Source organism: Saimiri boliviensis, chromosome 2 (assembly GCF_048565385.1).
Source record: "Saimiri boliviensis isolate mSaiBol1 chromosome 2, mSaiBol1.pri, whole genome shotgun sequence".
NCBI lineage: Eukaryota > Metazoa > Chordata > Mammalia > Primates > Cebidae > Saimiri > Saimiri boliviensis.
In genome coordinates, this window is record NC_133450.1 from 34310600 (window position 1) to 34332478 (window position 21879).

At 39.9% G+C, this 21879-nt stretch overlaps 2 protein-coding genes across 6 annotated transcripts in view; one reads left to right on the forward strand and one right to left on the reverse strand.

The window, feature by feature from the left end:
- SLC39A9 (solute carrier family 39 member 9) overlaps positions 1-8067 on the reverse strand; it is a 57195-nt gene extending 49128 nt beyond the window's left edge. For 2 of the 5 annotated variants that reach the window (XR_744388.3, XM_003924476.4), the window contains exon 1: positions 6972-7924. Coding sequence is in view for 2 of the 5 variants with exons in the window: in XM_003924476.4 (XP_003924525.3) it covers positions 6972-7067 (96 nt within the window). In the remaining 3 variants the exon portion in view is untranslated. Of the gene's footprint in view, positions 1-6971; positions 7937-7989 lie in introns of those variants that run through there. The other 3 variants (XM_010335208.2, XM_010335209.3, XM_010335207.3) reach the window with 2 other exon arrangements.
- Positions 8068-8112: 45 nt separating this feature from the next.
- ERH (ERH mRNA splicing and mitosis factor) lies at positions 8113-21304 on the forward strand. The gene is made up of 4 exons (XM_010335211.3): positions 8113-8211; positions 9197-9284; positions 14453-14573; positions 20797-21304. Exons 1-4 carry the CDS (start codon positions 8209-8211, stop codon positions 20897-20899), a joined length of 315 nt encoding a protein of 104 aa, XP_010333513.1. The 5' UTR covers positions 8113-8208; the 3' UTR covers positions 20900-21304.
- The last annotated feature ends 575 nt before the right edge of the window (positions 21305-21879 follow it).

Here is a 21879-nt window from a genome sequence, read left to right on the forward strand (position 1 = left end):
AAACATTCTGAATCCATTTCAGGTCATCTTCTCTTGAAAAGGATGTCACTTCTTAAGCAGCACAGTTTAGGACTGACAAAACTGTGAAGATGTCAAGTGTGAAATTAATCTTGGCTAGTTCACAATGCGAACTACTTCAAATTCCAAATTGGCAGGTGTTAGCTTAAAGGGCATCTAAGACATATTAACACATTTCTTTTTTTTTTTAATTTCTTTGTATTTATATTAACATATTTCTTATAGGTTTCAATGGTATTTGGAGATTGTTTACCTCTGGAGTTCCAAGTTCTGCTACACTGACTAGGCAGAAAGCATGAGATACACTGTTGAAGGTATGGAAGATGTTCCTAATTTTGGGAACTAAAGGCACCAATTTAGATAGATCCTATTTTCATTCCTTCTTTACAGTGTTTACCAGGAAAGGCAACATTTAGTAGTCAAGTGATTTGGCAATGGGAATCTAAATGACTTAGTTCCAAATCCCACTTCTACCACAGACTGTGACTTCTAGGCTGAGTTTGCTCATTCGTAAAGTGAGGTTTAACAGTATCTCATAGTCTCATCCTGAGGATTAAGAAGACAGTGCACATCAGTGCCTGGTACACAGAGCTCAAAAAACATTATTATATTATGCAGATAAGTCTTAATTACATTTATCAATATAGTATCCCGGAGAAAACAAAGTTTTCCAGGAAAATAATATTGAATCAGATTATATCCAGATTTTATTTGATCCAAACTTAGTTTTATCAAAGATCCTTATGAGACAATAATCTGTAGTTCAATCTGAGAAAAGACAAGCTGATTATTTCTTTCCAGATATGGATAAATTTACTGAGATTGCAAAGTTTAAAATCTTGTCATTTACATTCATTCATTTGAGACAGGGTCTCACTCTGTTGCCCAGATTGGTCTCAAACTCCTGCAATCTTCCAGCTTCAGCCTTCTAAAGCACTAGAGTCACAGGCATGAGCCACCATGCCCGGCTGAAATCTTAGAATTTTCAAATGAAATTTCAAACAGGTATAAAATCTCTTGTATTACCATAAGAGAGTAGGAGCAATGTATCAGACGACATAAAAGTTCTTAAAAATGTAACTTTGTTAAACCTACTTCAAAGAGAACCTATTGCAGAATCTATTGCCGCATACTGAACAAATTTGTTCTTCAGACACAATAAACCTTTGATTTGAGGGGAACTCAAACCCCTAAAGATAATTATTATGAATGAGTCACTTATTATAATCAGACACTGATATGGTTTGGTTGTGTCCCCACCAAATCTCATCTTGAGTTGTAGTTCCCATAATCTCCATGAGTCATGGGAGGGACACAAGTGAGGTAATTTAATCATGGGGGGTGGTTAGCCTCGTGCTGTTCTCGTGATAGCGAGTTCTCACAAGATCTTATGGCCTTACAAGGGGTTTTCCCCCTTTTGCTCCGCACTTCTCCATCCTGCCGCCCCATGAAGAAGGATGTGTTTGCCTCCCCTTCTGCCAAGATTGTAAGCTTCCTTAGGTATCCCCGGCCATGCTGAACTATGAATTAATTAAACATCTTTGCTTTGTAAATTACCCAGTCTCAGGTATGTGTCTATTAGCAATGTGAGAATAGACTAAAACAGACACAAAACTTTAAAACATGAAAAAACAAAACAAAGCTTAAAATGAGAGTAAGTATAATCAAGAAGAGAAAGTTAAATACTAAGAAAAATACTATAAAGCAGGGACCGTAGAGGAAAAGCCCCGGCCTCTCCAAATAGAATGTTAATGGTGAATAGTAATGCAAACCCCAAAACAAGACCTTTGGATTCCAAACAAATTGCCGAGAGGTTTCAATGACTGGGAAGGGGGTGAAGGGGAGGAGCTTTCCCATTAGTAAGTCTGTTTCTAAATAAAAGGCTTAAAATTATAAATTAGAACAAAGTTATAAAAATGAAAATCTTTAAAAGTTTTTTCTCATCAGTACTGAGAATCTGCCTCAACATTTTTCAAAGTTTTTATTATGTTCTAGACATAGTGCTAAGCCTATGTTTATATTATTTTAACCTCACAACAATCCCAGAAGGTCATTTAACAGAATAGACTTGGATTTTAATAGCTTGTTCAAGTAGTGATACTGATTTTGAATAATACTGTCTCAGACAGTCCCTTTTGAAATCAGTGCATTATCATATTAAACTTTAAAATCATCCTAAGATGCCAGGTGGGGTGGCTCATGCCTGTAATCCCAGCACTTTGGGAGGCCAAGGTGGGTGGATCACTTGAGAGGTCAGGAGTTCAAGACCATCCTGGCCAACATGGTGAAACCCTGTCTCTATCAAAAATACAAAAATTTGCTGGGCATGGTGGCACACACCTGTAGTCCCAGCTACTCAGGAGGCTGAGGCAGGACAATTGCTTGAACCCAGGAGATGGAGGTTGCAGTGAGTTGAGATCACACCACTGCACTCCAGCCTGGCGACAGAGTGAGACTCTGTCTCAAAAAAACAAAACAAAACAAAACAAAAATCCTAAGAATAGCACTTCTTTCACCTGCCAATTTACGGAATTTATGCCACTGGTTATTCTAGGGAGCTGGTCTCGCTATGTTGCCAGTGGCTATCCACAGGTACACTTATAGCTCACCGCAACCCTGAACTCCTGGGCTCAAGTCATCCTCCCTCATTGGCATTTGGAGTAGTTGGGACTACTGGTGTGTGCTACTACACCTAGCTTTGCTGTTTTAATACATGAAAAATGTGGCATTATAACCCAAACTGGTCTGCAATAAGAAAAGTATGGAAACTAAGAGTCTTCAGAAATTTTTAAAACAATATTACTACAATTATAGTAGTAATTTTTTATCTTTTGAATCTAATAACAATACATTTGGGCTTGTATTTTTTATAGTTTTTTTTTTTCCACTTCATTTTCCTACTATTTCATTTTTATAAGTGTATTGGTATGGATTGAAATAAAAATTAAAAACAAAAACTAGGCTGGATGCGGTGGGTCGTGCCTGTAATCCCAGCACTTTGGGAGGCCAAGGCAGGCGGATCACCTGAGGTTGGGAGATCGAGACCAGCCTGACCAACATAGTGAAACCCTGTCTCTACTAAAAATACAAAATAAGCCAGGTGTGGTGGCACATGCCTGTAATCCAAGCTACGCGGGAGGTTGAGGCAGGAGAATCGCTTGAATCCAAGAGGCGAAAGTTGCCCTGAGCTGAGATCGTGCCAGTGCACTCCAGCCTGGGCAACAAGAACAAAACTCTATCTCAAAAAAAAAAAAAAACCCACAAAAAACAAACAAACAAAAAACCGGATCCTTTACTAGACAGGTTGAGGAATACCGCGGTAGAGCTCTGAGGCAAAAACAGCTTGCTTTCTGTTACCAGCTCTGTGACAACGAGACATACTCAGGTGAGTAACAACACTTCGACAATCAATCTGAAATCCCACTTTGGCCACCTGGTTTTTCTGTCATAGCTCCATTTGTCAACTGGAGCACAATGAGTTTATAGTCGGTAATACGGACTCTTAACCTACTTATGTAATATTGTTATTTAGAGCCAAAGAAAACTACTCATTAGCAATTGAATCTAAAAAACATAAGACAGTGCTAACTATAAACTAGTGTGTTTCAGTCCCTTACCAACCAGGACTTCATTTGTGTAAATCATGCTTTGGCTTCCTTTAAAAGTTAAAACTGTTTCTGTTTCCCGTATGCGGAAAAAATCAGCATCCTGATTATCAAAGTTACTTAAAATTGCATTTGAGAGTCAGACTTTTTTTCCTTTGTTTTATAAATTTTTAAGGCATGAAGGTACAGTTGCCAGGTCAAAGGGCAAGGAAGAAGGTCACAAAAGTATCAAGAAAGGTAGTTTTGGGGTGAGGAAAAACTGAGAGAAATCAACGTCACATAAACCTCTTGGTGGTCATATCTGGCAGTTAGACTCCACACTACCGCAATTTCAGACTACTTGATTTTAACTTGTTTTTGAATACTGATCTTTCCATAATTGATCATCTGACTTTTATTCCTGCTCTGAGAAATTCTGAAGAAAAAGTATTGAATGAGAAAGCAGCAGCAGCAAAATTAAAAACATGAATAAAAGGCATTTCTTTTCACGTAAATCAAGTTTGTCCAACCCGTGGCTCCTGGGCTGCATGCAACCCAGGAGAGCTTTGAATGAAGCCTAACAAAAATTCATAAACTTTCTTAAAACATTGAGGTTTTTTTTTTATAATTATAATTATTATTTTTTTTAGCTCATCAGCTATCTTAGTGTTAGTGTATTTCCTATGTGGCTCAAGATAATTCTTCTTCCAATGTGGCCCAGGGAAGCCAAAAGATTGGACACCCCTGATGTAAATAAAAGTGAACTGTAAAATATTAACACTCATCTCTAAAAAAAGCCAGACTTCCTTAAAGAGGCAAGTCGTTTATCCCGTATAGGAGTTTGGGGAATTATTTTGCAAGGAAAGAAATTGTGCTTTCCAGTTCCCCATGAATGAAATTTAGTTTGACAAATTTACCATCTCACTAGTTTCAGTATAACATTGATCCATAATAATGGCATAATTTGCCTAGAAAAAATATTTCGTTCCCAGGGGATAGAAATCCTAGGTGAATTCTAAAATGTCTTTAAGTTATATATAACTTTCATTTTTATTCTAACAGCTCAAAATGCATTGTGTCTGCTCTAATAATAAACAGATATTATGAATGCTAATTTATAGCATTTTAAGACCTACAGCTGGAAAAGACCACTTGACCGTCAATTTAAGAAAGCCAGAAATGACAAGTATCCTTATTAATGTCCCAGATAATAACACAACTCCTGTAAACATTTCCTTCCAGTGAAAAAGCAAATAGTATATATCTGCATATTGCAATAATCATTCAAGGAAGTTTGAAAAAATACTGAAATTGGTAAAGTTATAAGCATTTTATAGAAATAAAAAGTTTTACTGGTTGCTTATCAGAATTATACTTATTCATAATGTTACTTCAGTAAGTTACAAAATACACAAACCAACCCAAATCTCACACGTCAGCCTTACTAATGTCAATTCAATTCTAATACAGTTATAAGAAAATACGGTTATGTCAAAGGAAACACAGCAGGTTCACAGACTACTGGGCAGGCAGGTAACCTGAATAAATGAAACAGGCTTCAAGGGCAAGGAGGACTGTGACTATCAGCTGCTTCTCAGCCCAACCCAACTGTTGCCTTGAGGAAATACTGGTAAAGAACAGTAATAAACTACCTGCTAATTTAACAGTCAGCCTGTGGGATGGATTTGGTACACAGGCTACCATGTATGCCAAGAATTGGTCTGAGTCAGAAAAGCCGGATTGAAAAAATATCTCTCCCCTGATTCTAATAAACTTCATGAACCTATCCAGTCTGTACCTCACTGATCTCTCTCTCTCTCTCTGAGAGATGGAGTCACACTCCTCCCACCTTATCCTCCCAAGTAGCTAGGACTACAGGTGTGCCCCACCACACCCAGCTTGAGTTTTTTAAGTGAAGTTAGGTAATGTATATACTTTTTAAAAATGTTGTCATTAGATGCTGAGGGGTAGAGACAAAAAAGAAAACAGAAAAAGAGCAGGAACAATTTAAGCCTCCATTCCATCTGGCTACGGGCTTTACTTTTCCTCATATTGACAGCACCTTGTCCCACCTTCTTTCCCACCCACAGGCTATTTTCACCTGCAATGTCTCCTCTTCCTCAGGTTTCTTCAAGGTATGCTTAATATTTCACTTACACCTTTCCTTTCTACTTCAGGCCATTCTACTCTCCTCTTTCCTTTGAAAGTACTTTCAGGAACAGCATTTAAACTAGGGCCTATTTTACTGCTGAACTCTAGGACAAACTCATGAAATCTTGTTCCCTCTGAATGTAGTAGTTTTTTCCCCTAAATCTTTGAACACTGTGCACTTCGTGAATTCTTTATGCCTAAAGGACCTATTGGAATGTTCACTGAACAGTGTTCATCTACCCCTCTTCCTGGGACCCTTGCTTAACATTTGTTCAAGGAATGCCAATCAAATTAACCAAAATGTTAAAACATATTAACCAAAAATTCATTGCTAAGCAAATAGATTTGAAACAACGTCAGAACATCAATTCCAATGCTCACATTTAAAAGAAAAATTATATTCCATGAGTTAATAATTTTTCTTCCATTGGTTCTAGTACAGCATCCAAAAAACAAGACAAAACAGCTTTCCTCAGAAAGGTATGTTTGACTTTCTCAAAAAGAAGTATCATACTGACTTCAATTCATATGGACAAATAACATTCTCCATTTCTTTTCTTTTTTCTTTTTTTTTTCTTTTTTTTTTTTTTTTTTTTTTTTTTTCTAGAGACAGGATCTCACTCTGCCATCCAGGAATCCAGGATGGAGTGCAATGGCCCAAACACGGCTCACTGCTGCTTCAGCCACCTGGGCTCAAGCGATCCTACTGCCTCAGCCTCCCTAGTAGTTGGAACAACAGAAGCACATCACCACGTGGATAATTTTAAATTTTTTGAGGGATAGGGTCTCGCCATTTTGCCCAGGCTGGTCTAGAACTCCTGGGCCCAAGTAAGGCTTTCATCTCAGCCTCCCAAAGTGCTGAGATTACAGGCATGAGCCACTCCATTTATTTTCTTGATAACAATATGGAACCTTGATTCTATGAAACATCTGAGAATCAAAAAAAGTGTTATGGTGCCTCTCTCCAGGAAAATGCACAGAACCTCAAAATTTTTAAGCAATTCCAGGGGATTCAGGATACTCCAGGATCTTCAGTGGAATATCTATCTACCCCAGGTTAAGAATTCCACTGCTGAAGATGAGGTTTGTTTTTAAAAATATAGTCTTCCTTAATGAGACCTTTAGCTTTGAGATTTATCGAGGGAAGCAGCTTCCCTTTGCAGCTGCTACTACCTCACAGCCATCCTGACAGCTGACAGAAAATTGATAGTTTCTTACCTCTGAGAAATTAACAGCCAAGGGAATGATGCCAGCCACGTAACATCCCACCAACATAGCCAGAGACAGCAGGCTAATGGAGATGAAATCATCCATTCTGCCCTCCTTTATTCACCCACCACCACTTGACAACAAATTTCCAGTGGCTTTAAAAGGTGCTTAGGTTCTTTAAACACGTGTGGTGGTGCAAAGAGAGTGGGCTTTCCAGTTCTTTAGGCCTTCCCACCAGCAGATGTGTTCACGAGGCACCTTCCTCTTGAAAGTACCTGGAAACAGATCCTTTTTGCTAATATTAGCACCAGAGAAAGCTTACGGCAACCTAAGGTCCCAGGCTCTGGGTTCTCAGATGCCAGTCACAGATTCTCGTGGGTTAACAGAGATGGGAAAAGTCAATGGGGAAAATGTGCGAATGATCAATTTCTTCGATTGTCGGAATGAGGGTGGCACAACGTCTTAGGCGGCAGCGGGCAAGTAACCAAAGCGAACCTTTTCGTTCCCTAGATGCCCCAGTCTCCCAACAGGCGGCCCCGCAGGTGATCCGCCCCCCAGGGCAGGAAACCAGCCCACCAGTCCCAGCAAACTCTCCTCCGAGCCTGGGATGAGGAAAGGAGTCCTGCACGTCTCTAACGATGGGTCCTAGGGGTTCAGCAGCAAAGTTGACACAAGGCTGTCTCTGCCCTATACCCGGTGCTGCCCATGGTACTCCACTCGGCCGGGCCTTGACCCGGAGTCGCCGATACTACAGCTGCCATGGCCGCCAAGTGGCACCTCGTCTTTCCATCCACTTCCGGATTGTCTCACCGCCCCCTCCTTTACAAGGGAACTTCCGGGTTACAACCGACCTCTAGCCCGGGATACGTACACTGCCGCCATTTTTGACTAGGGCTAATAAAAGACGACTGATGTCACTGTCTATACCGGTGATCACTTGAGGCGTATGTTTAATAACGAAAGAACGGAAGACAGCGTCTTGAAAAAAAAAATTCTTTCTAAAGCTAGGAAACTTTCCCCTACTTACCTTTTTGCCTTTATCGAAGATGGCTGAAACAGAGTCAGTATCTGCTCTAGCTGCCGGAAGTGACTGTGCCTCTATGATCCAAAAGGCATTTTTTTGCGTTGCACTTCCGACGACTTCCGGCGGCTTCTCTCGCGGGGATTGGCTGTTGGCGGCGTCGTGGGTAAGCTCGTGTAGCGGCGGCGGTGTCTGCAGCGGCTGCAGCGAAGAGAGCTTGGCGCGATGGTAAGAAAGGCCTCCGTGGCTACCCAAGTCCGAGTCCCCGGCCTCCAGGGCGACCCTAGCCCCATACATTTGCCTTTCCCCACGACCCCCATACAGGGCGGCGTGATGTTCTCCGCCACTCTAGTGGGTGGATCGATCCTTCTTCCCGCCGCGGAAACGCCAGGCCTGACTGTAGGCCCCGGAACCTTGGTCCGCCCTGCGGTTGCGCGCCCGCCTGCTCGCTTGGGTCCGGAGTGCCTTGGGCCTGGGGATGCGCTCTCTCCTGATTATTCGGTAGAGGGAGGCGTGGGGATGGTGCTTTTTTTCTTTCTTTCTTTCTTTTATTTATTTTTTATTTTTTTAAAGACAGTCTCACTCTGTCCCCCGAACTGGAGTTCAGTGGCGCGATCTTAGCTCACTGCAGTCTACACCTCTCGGGTTCAAGCAGTTTTCCTGCCTCCAGCCTCCTTAGTAGCTGGGATTACACGCGCCCGCCACATCGCCCTGCTAATTTTTGTATTTTAGTAGAGACGGGGTTTCACCATGTTAGCCAGGCTGGTCTCGAACTGCTGACCTCAAGCAGTCCCCCCACCTCGGTCTCCCAAAGTGCTGGGATTACAGGCGTGAGCCACTGCGCCCGGCCGAGGATGGTTGTTTTTCCCTCCAAATGCTGTAGCCTGCTGTAGGAACAATGGGCCAGGGTTGTCGAACCTTTTCTCAAAGCTGACAGATCCAGCTTACTATACCCAGCGTGTTTATTTTTTTGTAGAGACAGGGTCTTGTTTGTTGCCCAGGCGGGCCTCAAAACTCCTGGCCTCCAGTGATTTTTCCCCCTCAGCCTCCCAGAGGACAAGCATTACAGGCATGAGATAATATGCCTGACCTCTCTAGTTACATTTGAATAACTAGCAATCATTATTACATCACAAACGGGGATTTTTTTTTAAATCATACTATGAATATCTCAAATAGAAACTTACATTGAAATCTTGTTTTCCCCCTGCAGTCTCACACTATTTTGCTGGTACAGCCTACCAAGAGGCCAGAAGGCAGAACCTATGCAGACTACGAATCTGTGAATGAATGCATGGAAGGTGAGTTTAACACTAATCAAGGGATAGAAAATGTCTCATTTTCCCCCTCCAAATTTCATTCTTTCTTTTTTTTTTTAATAGTCCACCCCAGGCCCTGCCCTCATCATTTCTGACCTCCAAATTTGTTGAATTGCCAATTTTAAGAGGGAAATTAAATATTTAGGCTGGATCATAGTTGTTGAACATATTATTTATTTATTTATTTATTATTTGAGACAGAGTCTGGCTCTGTCACCCAGTCTGGAGTAAAGTAATGTGATCTCGCCTCACTGCAACCTCCACCCCCCAGGTTCACACTATTCTTGTGCCTCAGCCTCGCAAGTAGCTGGGACTACACAGTCACTCGCCACCACACCCAGCTAATTTTTTGCGTATTTAGTAGAGACAGGGTTTCACCATGTTGGCCAGGTTGGTCTCGAACTCCTGACCTCAAGTGATCTACCCACCTTGGCCTGTTTGTTGTTGAACATTTTAAACATTAATTATGTGCATACTATCCTCCTCGCTGCGAGTATTAGGATTTTTTTTGTTGTTTTTTTTTTTTAATTAAACTAATGTATATAATGAGTGACTTTCCAGAGCTTCTCATTGTTTTATAAATATTGTCTTATTGTTTGTCACATGTTAGTTTGTTATAGTATGGAAATATTTTACAGGTATCCCTTATACTGGTTAAACTCATGTACTGTAGAATTGTGTGTTTGTTTTTAACATTGTTTTAATAGATTTAAGGAATACAAGTGCAGTCTTCTGCACTTCTGCACTTATATAGATACATTGCATAGTAGCAAAGTCTGGGCCCTTTTTTTTTTTTTTTTTTTTTTCCTTAAGAGACAGGGTCTCACTCTGCCATCCAGGCTGGGGTGCATTGGTGATCATGGCTTATTGCAGCCTCAGTTTCCTGGGCTCAAGCAGCCCTCTTGCCTCAGCCTCCCAAGTGGCTGGGACTACAGGCACCTGCTACCACACCTGGCTAATTTTTTGGTTTTTTAAAGAGATGGTGTTACTGTGTTGCACATGTTGGTCTGAAATGTCTAGCTTCAAGCAGTCCTCCTGCCTTAGCCTCCCAAAATTCTGGGATTACAAGCATGAGCTGCCACACCCAACCAAGTCTGAGCTTTTAGTGTAACCATCACTTAGTGTACATTGTATCCAGTGGTGATTTCTCATCCCTCCCCATTCTCCCACTTTTGTAGTCTCCAGTGTGTTATTCCACTGTTTGTCCATATGTACACATTATTTAGCCCCCACTAATAAATGAATGTTAGATATTTGACTTTCTGAGTTACCCACTTGAGATAGTGACCTCCAGTTCCATCTATGTTGCTGCAAAAGACATGGTTTTGTTCTTTTTTTAATAGCTGAGTAGTATTCCATGGTATGTGAGTGTATATATGCACATGTACACCACATTTCCTTTAGTTATCCACTGATGGACACTTAGGTTGAGTCCATGACTTTGCTGTTGTGTATAGTATTGCAGTAAACATATGAGTGCCAATGTCTTTGTTTTTGTTTTTTGAGACAGAGTCTCACTTTGTAGCCCAGGCTGGAGTTCAGTGGTGCAATCTTAGCCCACTGCAACTTCTGTCTCCTGGGTTCAAGTGATTTTCCTTCCTCGGCCTCCTGCGTAGCTGGGACTACAGGTGTGTGTCACCATGCCCAGCTAATTTTTGTATTTTTAGTATGACAGGGTTTCACCATGTTGGCCACGCTAGTCTCTAACTTGTGGCCTCATGTGATCTCCCCACCTGAGCCTCCCAAAGTGTTGGGATTACAGGCGTGAGCCACTGCACCTGCCCTTTTTTTTTTTCCACTTTGTAGTAATAGCTATTCTAACTGATGAAAGATGGTATCTCATTGTGGTTTTAATTTGCATTTCTCTGATGATTAGTTGATGATCATTTTTTCATGTGTGTGTTAACCACTTTTTTTGAACAATGGTCTGCTTATATCCTTTGGCCACTTTCGAATGGGACCATTTGTTCTTTTCTGGTTGAGTTGTTTTAGTGACTTAGATTCTGGATGCATAGTTCACAAATATTTTCTCCGTTTCTTTTTTTTTTTTTTTTTTTTTTTTTTGAGGTGGAGTCTCACTCTGTCACCCAGACTGGAGTGCAGTGGCGCAACCCTGGCTCACTGCAACCTCTGCCTCCCAGGTTCAAGTGATTCTCCTGCCTCAGCCTCCCAAGTAGCTGGGATTACAGGTGTGTGCCACCACACCCAGCTGATTTTTATATTTTTAGTAGAGACTGGATTTCACCATGTTCGCCAGGCTGGTCTTGAACTCCTGACCACAGGTGATCCACCCACTTTGGCCTCCCAAAGTGCTGGAGTGACAGGTGAGAGCCACTGCACCTGGCCTCCTTTTTTCTGTGGGTCTTAGAGTTTGGGCTTCTACTTTTAGGTCTCTGGTCTGTTTTAGGGATGTGTCCAACTTCATTCTTTCGTATATGACTATCCAGTTGTCAGAGGGCCATTTGTTGAAAAGACTGTTCTTTCTTGAATTGTTTGGCATGCTTGTCAAAAAGCATTGACCATCAATGTGGGGGTTTGTTTCTAGACTGTCATTCTGTTGATCTTTATACCTATCCTTACACCAATACCACATTTTCTTGATTATAGTAGTTTCCTAGTAAGTTTTGAAATCAGGAAATTTGAATCCTCCGGTGTTGTTCTTCAAGATTATTTTGAGTTTCCTGGGTCTCCTGCATTTCTGTGTCAAATTTAGGATTAGCTTGTTGGTTTCTGCAAAAGCAGCTTGGATTTTTATAAGAATTGCATTGAATCTGTAGGTGATTTAGGGGAGTATTGCCATCGGGTCTTCCAACCCATGAACGTGGGAACGTGTTCACACCTGTCATCCTAGGACTTTAGGAGGCCAAGGTGAGCGGATTGCTTGAGCCCAGGAGTTTGAGACTAGCCTGGGCAACATGACGAAATTCCTGCTTTACAAAAAGTATAAAAATTAGCTGGGCATGGTGGCGCTAACTGTAGTCCCAGCTCCTTGGAAGGATCACTTGAACTTGAGAGGTCAAGGCTGCAGTGAACTGTAATCGGGCCACTGCACTCCAGCCTGGGCGACAGAATGAGACCCTGTCTCAAGATTTAAAAAAAAAAAGGATTGTTCCATGACATTTTATAGTGTAGCGTGTACAAGTTGTGCGTTTCTTTTGTTATGTTACATTTATTTCTAAGAACTTTGTTCTTTTTTATGCTGTTATAAATGAAGTTTTCTTAGTTTCATTTTCAGATTTGTTAAGGTGTAGAAATAGAATTTATTTTCATACACTGATCCTATATCCTGCAATCTTGCTGTACTGATACATTAATTCTAACAGGTTTTTTATTGTTTCCTTGGGATTTTCTGTCTACAAGATAATGTAGATTATCTGCAAATAATGGTAGCTGTACTTCTTCCAATCTAAAGTCCTGTTTTCTCTTTTTCTTGCCTAATTGCCCTGGCTAGAACTGCTAGTACAACGTTACTTGAATACAAGTAGCAACAGTAAATATTTTAGTATTCTTCCTAATCTTAGCAGTAAAGCATCCAGTCTTTAACCATTAAGTATGATGGAGGCCAGGTGCAGTGGCTCACGCCTGTAATCCCAGCACTTCAGGAGGCTGAGGCGGGTAGATCACCTGCAGTCAGGAGTTCGAGACCAGCCTGGCCAACATGGTGAAACCCTGTCTCTACTAAAAATACAAAAGTCAGCTAGGCATGGTGGCACACGCCTGTGTGATCCCAGCTACTCGGGAGACTAAGGCAGGAGAGTCGCTTGAATCTGGGAGGCAGAGGTTGCAATGAGCCAAGATTGCACCATTGCACTCCAGCCTGGGTGACAAGAATGAAAATTCTGTCTTAAAAAAATGAAAGTATGATGGTAACTATGGGTCATTGCCTTTTTAAGACATGTGAATTTATTTTCCTAGTTTTTTCTTTCCATTCAGTAACTCATGGGTGATACTCTGTGATGACAATGTAGTATGCCAGTAGCCATCAAAAACGCTAAGATAGTTGTTTGATAGTTCTGTGGTTGAATAGTATTTTTATTAGGAAATTTAAAAAGTTAATTTGGAGCTAATAAAGGGCCTTTGTACACAGTATAGGACATGTATTTGCTAGATAACTAGCATTTATGTCACTTATCCATTCATTGTGGTAGTCTTAAATAGTTGACAGCAGGGACTGAAAAGATATATTCTCCTTTTGTGGGAATAAGAAAGGAGAGTATCACTGAATAAAAACTAAATAGATAATGTACTCTATAGATAATTATAGTTAGTAATGTAAGCTTGCTATTAATGATTTTGCTTATCTTTTTTATTATTTTGAGTAATTACATGCTTGTTTGTGTGCTGATGCTTTACATGCATTATTTCAGATAAACCGCACAATTCTATGGAGAGGCACTCTTAACTCTGTTCGACAGTTGTGGTTCAGGGAATGGAGTCATTTGTCCACGGTTTGACAGGAGCAGAGCTGGAACTCAAGTCTGTCTGCATCCATAGTCCAGGATTACTTGGACTTAAATTGCCACATTGCCACAATAGGATAATTAAATAAACACATTAGGATAATCTCTTTCTTTCTTGCCAATTTCTAATGTGGCTTTTTTTGTTTTTGTTTTTTGGTTTTTTTTGGCTTTAGGAGGAATTACTGACCCTTGGCTCCAATGGTTCGAAGAAATCATTTTATTATTAAGACACAAAATAGTTACACCACCATTGTGATGAAAACTGGAGTGCAGTGATTTAGACATGGCTCACTGCAGCCTTGACCTCCCTGGCTCGCGTGATCTCCCACCTCAGCTTCCCAAGTAGCTGGGACCACAGGCACATGCCATCATGCCTGGCTAAGTTTTAAATTTTTGTAGACATGAGGTCTCTCTCTGTTGCCCAGGGAGGCTGGTCTTAAACAGCTAGGCTCAAGTGATCCCCTGCCGCAGCCTTCCAAAGTGCTGCGATTACAGGCATAAGCTACTGCACCTGGCCGGGTGAATTTATAAAAAACTATTTGCTAGTGGCAATAGTCAAAAGCCATCAATCTGTCATCTTTTCCCCAGCCCAACTTTATTTAAGTAAATATGTTATTGACATATAGCACTACTCATATCTAGAAGTTTATGTGATTGTAAGATTTTGGTTTTTGTCCTATCCTTCCTTAGGCGTTTGTAAAATGTATGAAGAACATCTGAAAAGAATGAATCCCAACAGTCCTTCTATTACATACGACATCAGTCAGTTGTTTGATTTCATCGATGATCTGGCAGACCTCAGCTGCCTGGTGTAAGTATTAGCAAACATGTCTGTTATCTTGTATTTTTTAATGTTTTTCTGTCTGAGGTGATTTATAGTATTGGGAGCTAACTACATGCCTGACACTGGTCTTTGCATTTGCATAATGTATAGTAATTAATATTTCTCTTACAGAAATAAGAGATTGGCAACATAAAGCCAAAGGCACAGAAAAAAGAACTTTGCTAATTGATGTAGTTAGTATCCAGAAAGAATGCTGATTAAGAAGTTCCATGTCCCTGTTCTTTGTTCCTTATACCTAATAATTTTTTTCCCCTTTATAATTTTTGTCCTAAAGCCATTGTTTTTGGATTAAAACTAAGATTATCTTTTTTTCATGACATTTCAAAACCTTAAATGTGTGTAGGGCTGAAATTGAACTTAATTTTAATCCTAGCCTGTGTAAATACATATATTTTGGTATATTAGAATGAGAGTGTTGAATATAGTTGTTACAGTTTGTATTGATAATCTGCTTCTGAAAACTATTAACAAGGAGCATAAAGTATTACTATAGGCTTACCTAATCTTTTTTACATTAGCAAATAGAAACTGAGTGTAAATACGGCTCATTTAACTGATGAAAATGGAGGCTCCTTATGATACAATGCTCAATCACCAGATGCTTGAATACTTACTACATGCCAGGTGCTGTGCTAGAAGTTGAAAGAGCAGTGATGAGAAATGTACGAGTCTTACTCTTAGGCACTTCCTGGATCACCACTGGAACAGTCCTAGAATGTGGCTGCGCTGTGCTGTCTCCCCAAAAGTTCTAAAACTTGCATTTCCTTGGGATGTTTGAGTTTGGTTTTCTGCACCTCTTCATTGTGTTCCAGCTGTAACCATTTCACTTTGGTCACTCAGAACATTCAAATGAATGTTGCATGGTACTTTAAGCCATGCAGACATCTAAAGGAAAAACATACCAGACAGGGGAATGGGGGACAGCTAGTGTAGAGGTCCTGAAGTAGGAGTGCCTGCCATGTTTGAAGTCATTAAGGAAGACTTTGAGGCTGCAGAGGAACGAGTGAAGGAGAGAATCTTAAGAGATTGGAGGGGCAGAGAGGAACGATATCCTGGAAGCCAATGCAGAAGTGTTTCATACTATTGATAGGTCAGAGAAGTAAGAACTGAGAATTTAATCGACCCCTAGATTTGACACTGTGGAAGTCTTTGGTGACTTCCAAAACAGTTGTGGTAGAGTGGCAAGAGTGAAATGCTTACAGATTCAGTGAATTGAAGGGAATGAAAAGAGAGTGAAAAGAGAGGATTTATAGGTGGCCCATACAGCCTTTTTTTTTTTTTTTTTTTTTTTTTTTGGAGAGTTTTGCTTAAAAGAACAGAGAAATGGGGTTGTAGCTGGAGAAGGAAATTGCTTTTTTTTAAGGTGGGGAAAAATAGTGGTAAGTTTGCAGGCTGATGGGATGGTCTACTAGAGGAGAAATTGATAGCTTGGATTGGCTCTTGGACAGTTCATTCATAAAAAAGGGAGGATAGGCAAATTTGGGGGCTGGAGTAATTCTTCAGTTATCTGAAATATGCTTCAGTTATCTCAGATAGGAAGCAAGGACACCATTTGAAGCTGAGGTGTTACAGGTTTGTGGGAAAGTAAGAAATAAGCTAGGAAGGTGAAAGAAATAGGAAGCTAATTATTTCAAGGATGTATTAAGTGTCCTCCAAAGTATCTACCTGATAATCATTTAAAGTGGAATCAGTCATTGTGATCATGGGATTTTTTTTCCTAATCTCTCTCACCTATATGGTTACAGGGGAGGAGTAGGTAGAGAGTAACGATTTAGCTAAAGATTGAAGGCTTATATGAAGATAACAGCAAGGGACTGCATTAACTATGGGCTTTGGGGGCGTAGGAAGAGGTGCTAGAGACAGAGGTAAGTCAGTTAATTATAGGTCCCACTGGATCAAGGATTGCTCAGATTAGAGTGTTAGGAAGGTAGTGATCAGAGAATGGCATACTTGAAATTAGGAAATTGAAATTGTTGGTAATGACAAGGTCTAGGGATCTGACCAAGAGAAGGTGGGAAGGTGAGATCATTAGAGGAAAAGAGTTCATGGAATTGGGAGGCCTAGGTCTTGACAAAATCATCCACTCGATACGAAATTACTGATGTGTATATTAATTGCTAGAATTTAAAAACAAGTTGCTTTGCTTTTGTTCACTGCTGCATCTCTGGTTCATAATTGGTGTTGAGTAAAATTGGTCATATAAATACACGTCACCTGTGTGTATTTGAGGCATAGCTTTCTAAAATTTTTAATGTTCTGTTTCCCTTGTTTATATTACAGAGCTATATTCTGCATTGATGAGATTAAAAATTGATGGGTGTCTTTATTATTTTACAAAAGAACCTTACTGAAGCATTCAGGATCTAATCCTGATGCTTTTGGGATGTTGTACGTACACCCAGTAAGTGGGAGGTAAACTGGAAGCCAAGGATCATGTTTTACTCGTCTTGGGGGGCTGTGTTTAAGAGCTAGCTGGAGTGTCAGAATTAGACATAGCTGGTTTGAATTCTGGCTCTACCATTTGCTAGCTCCGTTTGACAAGGCAGCTTGGTATTGCTGCCTTTACAAACGAGTTTGCTCTTTTGTAAAATTCAGACAAATCTAGTTCACCAGACTCCTTGTGAGGATCAAGTGCTTGCTGAACACAGCAGTGTTAGATTATGCAGCAACTCCATTTTCAACTAGACAGACGAAGTCAGGATGGAGTTTTATTTTTAATTACAAGCATGTTCTTAAATTTGCCAGGAGTAGAATGATACGAATTTTAATTTCTACAAGTGAGATAAATTGTTAATTTCAACTGAGATTTAGAAAGTATTCAGGTTTTTCCAACAGTATGAAAATTGCACGAAGTAAAACAGTTACAAGTGACATGTTAATGACATACAAGTATGTCATTAGTGATACAACATAACTTTTCTATCTTTGTACTAGACTTTATAAAAAAAATTTTAGAGACAGGATCTCACTGTTACCCAGGCTGGTCTCAAACTCCTGGGCTCAAGTGATCCTCCTGCCTCAGCCTCCCCAAGGGGTTAGATTACAGGCATGAGCAACTGTGCCTGGCTGTAATAGTCTTTAAAGTGTAAACTAGAAACAATATCTAGCATACTAAACTGATTTTTAATATAATACTTGCTATTTTAAAGCCAAATAAGAGGGAAAGCTTTAATTATTACCTAGATAATTCTTCCCACCTACAGTAGTTCCAGAAATATAGAAGAAAGATTAATGATAATTTATGGTTTTTAATAGTTTCAGAGAGACTGTTAAAAATCATAAATTATCAGTAATCTCTCTTTTATAAATAGCTTGGAAACCTGTAGCTATTTATGTTGTTTCTAATGTTGAAAATTTTTTAGAACAAAATCAAACACTGCATGTTCTCGCTCATAGATGGGTGTTGAACAGTGAGAACACATGGACACAGGGAGGGGAGCATCACACACTGGGGTCTGTCGGGGGGAAATAGGGAAGGGACATCAGCGGGGTGAGGAGTTGGGGAGAGCGAGCGTGGAGAGAAATGCCAGATGTAGGTGATGGGGAGAAAGGCAGCAAATCACACTGCCATGTGTGTACCTTTGCAACAGTCTTGCATGTTCTTCACATGTACCCCAAAACCTAAAATGCAATTTAAAAAAAAGTTTATAAGAAATTCATTCAAAAAAAAAAAAAAGAAAATTTTTTGGCCTCTGGAAAACTTTCAGAATCAAATTTAGGAGTTAAAACTCTTTTTCCCAGGTGACTTTGGTTATGCCTTTTTGTTATTTGAATATTCAGGAGAAATAAGGTATTGCTTTCAAAGAGATCACCCACTGCCACAGCACATCCTGTGACAGCATGTCCTCAACTCTCTTTCATTAAGAACTGGGATTTGGGCTGCTACTCTTACGACCAGAGATTGGGTCAATTTTTTTGGTAGTCAGAGTATAAATTTTTTCAGTCTTCTGATCTGTAAGTTTTTTAAGTAAGCTTTTTGTAAGATGAAAATAATATCCTTTTGATTATGCAGGATTTCCTTGTTTGCTTAGAGACATAAAGGACATTTTCACCCTCAGTTATTGTAATGACGAGGGATATTCCTGATCAGTAAGAGAAGTTGGTATCACTGAAGATGCTGCTGATTTCACTGCCCAGACACAAAGCTTTTGTTGTTATATAAACCTGCATTCATTGACTATCACAATAGGTTAAAAGATTCATCTGTGCCAACGACTAGGCATTTTATTAAAGTATTTAACATTTAATTACCTCATTTTCAAGTGCCAGTTAACAGCCATTAACACACAGCTTTCCATGAAGAAGGCATTATTACTATTTTATGAGCTGGAAATGTGCGTGCAAGTTGATGGATTACTAAATGTTCACAAACCAGAGTGATTTTTGTTGGGGGGAATAGTATAAACAAAGCCAGTCCCACCCAGGTAGGATAATGAGAGAAATTTTCCTTTTTAAGTTCTTTACCAGTGTTAATATAAATGTTATAGTCTCTTCTGCCACATTTTGCAGTAAACTAGCTTAGAGCTTATTTAATTAGGAAGCATGGACAAAGGATTTTCAGAGAAAATTAGTTTACATTTTAGAATGTTTCTTTTTATTTGTTTAGGTATTTTTAAAATGGGAATCTTGTACATTTTTAATAAACCAGACTGTAACCTTATTGTTCAGAGGAAGAATATGATGTTAATTGTCTAAAGCATTCCTACTTTGGAATTTATTTCCCTTGCCAAAAATTTTAGTGCAGGTTTCTAACTTAGTGATTAACAGTGAGGACTCTGGAGTCAGGAGTAGTTACTTAGCTAATTAAGTTGCTTTACTTTTTCAAGCCTTGGTTTCCTCATTTATGAAAAAGGGGGCCAGGTGCCTGTAATCCCAGCACTTTGGGAGGCCGAGGCGGGTGGATCACTTGAGGTTAGGAGTCCAAGACCAGCCTGGCCAACATAATGAAACCTCATCTCTACTAAAAATACAAGAAAAATTAGCCTGGCATGGTGGCGCACACCTATAGTCCCAGCTACTCAGGAGGCTGAGACAGGAGAATCGTGTGAACCCGGGTGGCGAGGTTGCAGTGAGCTGAGATGGTACCACTGCACTCCAGACTGACTGACAGAGCAAGACTGTCTCAAAAAAAGGGGGGGATAATTGTACCTAGTCACAGGGTTGTAAAAATGAGTTAATTGAGATAAGAATTGAAAGCAACACCAAGTACTTCGTAACATCTTATTAGATACTACTCACAGTCTCATTGGAGTTTTACTGCCAATGCTAATCTGTGTACTCCTTGCCCTTCTGATTAGAGATATTTTGGAGCTTCCTATGTCTTCTGATAATTCTTTTCCATAGGCCTCTAGCATTATTTATTTCAAAAAACAAATCCTGAAGTACAGGTTATACAGTTTCCTTAATACTTTACAGGAGGAAGGAAGTCAGCAAGAAATCTTTGTTGCCAGTAACATGTTTTTAAAAGTTTTCTTAGTTAATTCAAAATAAACTTTGCAAATCTAAAGTTTGTACTAGTGTTTTTGATTTCTTTTTTTTTTCTTTCATTTGAGACAGAGTCTCTCTCTGTCTCCCAGGCAGGAGTGCAGTAGTGAGATCTTGGCCCACTGCAACCTCCACCAGTTGAAGTGATTCTCTTACCTCAGTCTCCTGATTAGCCAAGACTACAGGCACACACCACCATGCCCACCTAATTTTTGTATCTTAGTAGAGATAAGGTTTCACCATGTTGGCCAGGCTGGTCTTGAACTCCTGACCTCAGGTGATCCACCCACCTCGGCCTCCCAAAGTACTGAGTTTACAGGCATGAGCCATCGCATCCAGCCGGTTTTTTTTTTTTGTTGTTGTTGTTCAATCGCTAAAGGAACCATAAAAATGGAAACTAGGTAGAAGAAAGAACACGTGGTTTCTGGTCATACTCTGTCAAGAATCCAATAAGTAACATATTGAGCATGTAACTTAAAAGTTCTAGGTCATGCTTTCTTTTTCCACTATAAGATTGTACGAAGTAATATAAAGTGCGTATCACTTAAAATTTAACGGCTGTGTAAGTAGCTCTTTCATTTTCTCATTAAGTTCGTTTTTGGAAGTGTACACATCTGTGCCATCATTGGGCGGTTATAATTTGGGAATTTAAACACCTGACAGTGATTGACCACTGTGACTTTGCTTATTGCCTTTCTCTCCTCAGTTACCGGGCTGATACCCAGACATACCAGCCTTATAACAAAGACTGGATTAAAGAGAAGATCTACGTGCTCCTTCGTCGGCAGGCCCAACAGGCTGGGAAATAATTGTGTTGGAAGCATTACGGGGGATGGGGGTGGGCTTGGAACACAGGTGTGTACAGCGTGCTGTAGTGGAAGTTTTGTATCATAGTAATCCTGTTTCCACTTTGTTATACTCTAGCCAAGATTGACTGTATTAGATGAAATGTGAGGATTTGTTCAATCAGAAACCCCCATTGCCTCTTTTTTTTCTTTTTTTTTTTTTTACTTAAACATTTTTATGATGATTTAGATGAAAGTTGTACTTTGTCAGTTAATTTTGGTTCCAGTCCTTCAGCTAGCTGTTCGTATCTACTTTATAACATTCACTATACTAACTCTTCTTCAAGATGGGGTGGGGGTGGAAATGCAGTTTAGCCATGTCCTCAAGATAAAGTCTTGGTAAAAATAAATAAATGTCCTTTAGTTATATTTTCTCCTTGAGTGATTTTTTTTTTGTCTTTGAACATTGAATTTTCTTGCAAAGCATTTTTTCATTGTAAGTTTAAAAATCAATAGGCTGCTACACAAAGAGTTTGAAGAAAGTTTAAGTAATGCGTAACGTATTTTGCTGTGATTTATGTGAAGCTAATATACTTTTACATCACTTTTTCCAGCATAATTAAATGAATCTTAATTATAGCTTCAAGGTTTGTACCCACTATTGATGCAAACATTATAAATGACTTTCTAGTGATATAGCTTGTCTGCAGTAGTAGCAGACAGATTAACTTCTTAGCATTGAACAAATCAAGTACTTTTTTTTTTTTTTCGAGATGGAGTCTCGCTCTGTGGCCCAGGCTGGAGTGCAGTGGCACGATCTCAGCTCATTGCAACCTCTGCCTCCTGGGTTCTTGTAATTCTCCTACCTCAGCCTCCCGAGTAGCTGAGACTACAGGCGCATGCCGCCACATGCTGCTAATTTTTTTTGCGTATTTTAGTAGAGATGGGGTTTCACCATGTTGCCAAGGCTGGTCTCAAACTCCTGAGCTCAGGCAATCTGTTTG